Source organism: Chrysochloris asiatica, unplaced genomic scaffold (assembly GCF_000296735.1).
Source record: "Chrysochloris asiatica unplaced genomic scaffold, ChrAsi1.0 scaffold00123, whole genome shotgun sequence".
Classification (NCBI taxonomy): Eukaryota; Metazoa; Chordata; class Mammalia; order Afrosoricida; family Chrysochloridae; genus Chrysochloris; species Chrysochloris asiatica.
This window is the reverse complement of record NW_006408641.1, coordinates 8,168,640-8,173,731: the sequence shown is the minus strand read 5'-3', so window position 1 is coordinate 8,173,731 and position 5,092 is coordinate 8,168,640. Positions and strand designations below refer to the sequence as shown.

At 35.9% G+C, this 5,092-nt stretch overlaps 1 protein-coding gene across 2 annotated transcripts in view; it reads right to left on the bottom strand.

Annotated features, from left to right (window-relative positions):
* EPB41L5 (erythrocyte membrane protein band 4.1 like 5) overlaps positions 1-5,092 on the bottom strand; it is a 169,130-nt gene that overhangs the window by 131,950 nt on the left and 32,088 nt on the right. For both annotated transcript variants that reach the window (XM_006868729.1, XM_006868730.1), the window contains exon 3: positions 95-137. In XM_006868729.1, the coding sequence (XP_006868791.1) occupies positions 95-137 (43 nt within the window). The remainder of the gene's footprint in view (positions 1-94; positions 138-5,092) is intronic.

Below are 5,092 nucleotides of genomic sequence, written 5' to 3'. Positions count from 1 at the left end.
AATAAAAGTATTTCTTAACATCCTTAATATTAGGAATCAGAGCTTCCAGTATATTTAATTTCAATTATTTTTACAAGTTAATTTTTCAACTTACTTTTTACTTGCTTTTTGATGCTTTTCGTACCATCCAACCAATGCTGAAAACAAAAATAAAAATTCAGAGCTATGAATATAAATTTCCATCTTTTATTACCAAGTTATTTTTCATCACGCCATTGTTGATAACCACATGAAATACTTCTAAGAGAAAACCAAAATTGAGTATGTGTCAGGTAGGTATCGATTACCTCCCTAACATCCACAGAAAGTTTCTGAAAACAAAAAGTTTATGAACAGAAAAACACCTGTGATTCCTTAAAACATTTCTTTTGTTCCCTCAGTAGCAAAGATGATCTTCTTAAATTCAGTCCTTAGTATTCTTCATTGTTCCCATATAAAGAACACTTTCAAAGCTGCTAAAATCAGACAGAATAAAATATTCTAGTACCTGGTTTATTCTTGTAATAAAAAATAAGATTGTTGTTGTTGTTAAATTCCAATGAGTCAATTTTGACTCATAGTGACCCTGTATAGGGTTTAGCAGATCATTAACATTTAAGTAAAATAACAAAGCCACCTAAATTTTTACAAAATATGTACTACCTAGAAATAGCACTCTTTGGAGAGGATTGCAGGGTAAAATCAAACCTTTCTCATAACCAAAGTCCTATCCATTAAATGAAAAGTCTTTGCTATGTTTTATAAACTGAAAATGTTAGGATTGTGACTAGCAGACTTCTGGGTAAAAAGCAATATAGTCTTTTGATTTATGTCACCTCTTCACTCTGAAATATCTATGACATAAATAAACAAAATCAAGAGCCAATTCCAGATATCACCACTGATAAACCATTCCCAGTTCACTTTCCTCACAGTGACAGACAGCACTCATGCAACCGAGATATACTGGTACATGGCTGCTCTCTTTCCAGCATGTTTAAAATTCCAAGCACACTGGACAAGAGTACTGAGTGCTAACTAGTTCAACAGAGCCAAGGAATCTAGCTTCAGAAATCTAGATAGGCAAAAAGTGGGTAAACACTGCAACAGTGTTAAAATAGACTTACAACTATTTATTTTAATGACCAATTATTTGCCTCCTACTTGCTTCCTTCCCAAGATCCCAAAAGTGAAATTCACAGCTCTGGTAGGTAGTGATTACCAATCGGCTGTGAGCCACCAGGTCAGCAGTCTGCTCCCATTAAAGATTTACAGCCTCAGAAACCCTGTCACTATGAGTCTGAACCACTCCAAGGCACATCACCACCACCACCACCAGTGTGCTAACTAACAGAGTAATTCTTCACAATTGAATTAAAATGCTCAGTAAACGTTCTAAAAGGCAATACTATGTAGGTAGTCGGCCATCTCTTTTTATAAATCTAGTTGGATATCCACTTTAAAAAGAAAAATGTGCTTTCAGTGGATGGCTGCACAGTTGTTTTGTAAGTTCCCACTCAACAGTTCCCACATAAATTGTTCAATGACACTGGGGTTACATTCTTTACAGAGTATGAACCTTGTCCATATTGCATTGTTTTTATGAATCTAGTTTCCCTGTCCCCTTAGAGTTTCATCTTTGTTTCCAAGTAATGGTTGACCATTTGGTCTCATACACATTATTTTTAAAAGGAGCACAAGACTCATGGATGACAATCTTCATTTAGTGATCCATTCTGTTCTTTGGCTAAAAGATGACTTTGCGGGGCTAGATCGAGTTCAAGGTTATAAGAGTATTTCAAAGCAATAGAATAGGGGAGTTCTCTAGTCTCAACCAGTCCAGTTGTTGTTAAGTATTGTTGAGTTGGTTGTGACTTATGAGTCAAACCCTATACAGGGTTTCCAAGGAGCAAGTGGTTAGCAGTCCAGTGCTTATCCCTACATGCCCAATTCCTGTATCACCCTCCTATGATTTTCGCCCACGCGAGATGTTAGTTTCTTTCTAGATTTTTTAGAAAGAGAAGTTTTTTGGAAAATGTGTAAGTTTTGGTAAAGGACCGTTTCAGTGAATGAAATAAAAAGTCTGTCAGTAAATCTGAAGGATATAAAGAAGTAAAGAAGAAAGCAATATAACAGACTACATATTATTTTTAATCTTAAACCTTTCTTAGATCGTTATAGCCACTCCCTTCAAGCTTAGAACTAACAGAGGGGTTTGTTGTTGTTGTTCAGTGCTCTTGAGTCAATTCTGACTCATAGTGATCCTGTGAAGGGTCTCCAAGGAGCAGCTGGTGAATTTGAACCTCTGACCTTCCTGTCCAGTGCTTACTCTACAGCACCATACCAGGACTCCACTGAGGGGTTTAGTCTACTCTAATCTGTGCCCTACTGTCATACTGAGAATAAGCAGCACATTCAACAAAAAAATCACTACAGTGAGATTGAGGATCAAAGTTTTCTTCCAACTACATTTATGTAACACCTCACTTTATTGCACTTTGCAGATACTGTGTTTTTTTATAAATTGAATGTTTGCAGCAACCCTGAATTTAGCAAGTCTATCCATGCCATTTCTCCAATAGCATGTGCTCACTTTATGTCTCTGTATCACATTTTGGTAATTCTCACACTATTTCAACTTTTTCATCCTATTTGTTGTTGTTAGTGACACCAAGTCGGTTCTGACTCACAGTGGCCCAGTATAGGATTGCCAAGGAACGGCTGATGACTTAGAACCTCTGATCTTGTGGTTCAAACCGAGCTTTAACAGCTCTGCACTTATCCTATAGCAACATATCTAGATTCCTTTTCATAATACTACTGCACACTTACTAGATTTCAAAACCCAAAACCAAACCAAATGCCAGTGAGCTGATTCTGAATCCTAACAACTATATAGAGGAATTCCAAGAATGCAAATCTTTTTAAGTAACAGACAGCCTCATCTATCTCCTATGGAACTGTTTGTGGGTTTGAACTGTCAACCTTCCTTAGCAGTCCAACAGCTACCTCACAACAAATGGGCCTCCTTTAATAGACTACAGTACAATACAATATAAACATAACAGTAAGTTACGTGTCACTGAGTAGATTCCAACTCAGAGCAATCCTGTACAGGGTAGGGTTTCCAAAGAACGGTTGATGGGTTTGAACAGTCAACCCTGCAATTAGAAGTCCAGTGCTTATCCGAAAACCAAAACCTTAGTGTGACTCACATTACTGCAATATTTGCTTTCTTGTAATGATCTGGAAACCGACCTGTACAATCTCCGAGGTATACATGTTTTCTACTTGTTAAATAACAGCTTCTGGTATTGTGTGCTCTTAAAACGACCCCAAACTCTGACAAAGCATCAAACAGATTTTAAAGTAAGACCCAGGAACTGGGGGAGTTCTGAATGACATTCTTCTGGAAAAGGTCTAAGTTCATGTTTGCATATTCTCAAATCTGTTTTCTTTCATCTCCTCCACATTCCAAATGCAGGGACTGGAAAATCCAGAGTTCAAATGAGCGGCACTGGTAGTATTTTTTTAGATGCTGAGCTTACATTGCCTTTAAGAGCATACAGATACAGATTCTTGTATGCTTAGTGTGGAAGCAACATTTCTCTTCCCTCATTTATTTGAAAAAGGAAGCAAATTCCTTTCTAATTTCCCACTTTTTTTGAAGTTGATAATTTAGATAATGAAAATACAAGGGTGCTTCAAAATTCCATTATTTTTTAAATTAATTTTTCCATGAATTTTTTGAAGACTTCTTATATGTATAAACCTAGATTTTATTACAACCTAGTGGTTCAAGCTCACCCGCTGCTCCTCGGAAAACCTATAAGGGATCACTATGGGTCGGAACTGACTCGATGCACTTTAACAACAACAACAACAACGAATTGGGCAAAGACAAGCAAGTATGTATATGTGTGTCTTAAAGTAACACACAACAGATATAATTAAAACCAAAGAACCACTATGGGTGTTTGGTAACAACATAATAAATAATATACATCCTTGTCCCAGATTCTAAAACCAAATAGTCGGTAAACAGCTCTTCAAATGAGTGATTCTAGTTTTGTAACCACCTATCTGCTCTACTAGAGAAATGCACTGCTGCTTTTTCCCAGAGAGCAAAGAGTTTAGGGCATAGAAATATGAACCATCCATGAAAAGCATTTTGTGTGTGTGTGTGAGGAGTGGAGGCTGTTGCTCTAGATTAAAGGATCATTTTTAAACAAGTATTAAAAATCTATGCTACAGGGGCTGGGGGTGGAGGTCAAGGAAATTAGAGTACTGGACATGGTACAACCAGAGCACAAAGAATGAGAGCGATGACACACTGTGAAAAAAGTTACCAACATCACCGAGTAAGTATTTCATCTACACATTGTTAGAGAATGGAATGTGCTATGTAGACTTTCTCCTTAAACAAAATAAAGATTTTTTTTTGTTTTGCTTTTTAAAATTTCAGTTAAGACAATGGAAACAAACATATTGCTACAATCTAACTGAAGACACTTCAATTTGGTCTAGTTCACATTATGCATTCTTTCTCTTTCAGAGTTTAAAGTCTGGATACTATTACACATTTCAACTGAAAATTTAAATCACTCATTAAGATACATTTTCTACAGTGTCTCTCTGTGTGGAATTATTAAGCTAAAAGTATAAATGTGGGTAAAAACCAAACCCACTGCTGTCGAGTTCGTTCCAACTCATAACCCTAAGTAAACTAAATTCTCTCTCAGGAGACAGAGGACGTAATCTACTGAGACAAAACATAAAGGCTTTAAAACTTGTATAGTATCTTTATACCAGATTTGCAGAGTTATTTTTACATTTAATTCATATATTTTGTTACAGTTCAGACAAGATAAAATTATTACAACACTCTGTATAGTCTAATTTTTACAATCATTAAAGCATCATTTATCGAAAAAGAACTAAGCACATTTCTAAACCCCAGAATAAGTAGTCTTACATGATTCCAATTCATTTATGTTTCCAGATTCATCTGTTTGTTTTTAAAAACAAACAAACAAACAAACAAACAAACAAACAGAATCCTTGGTAACATTCAGTTAGCTAGTAGTTTTGTGGTGCCAGTTAAAAGCACTAT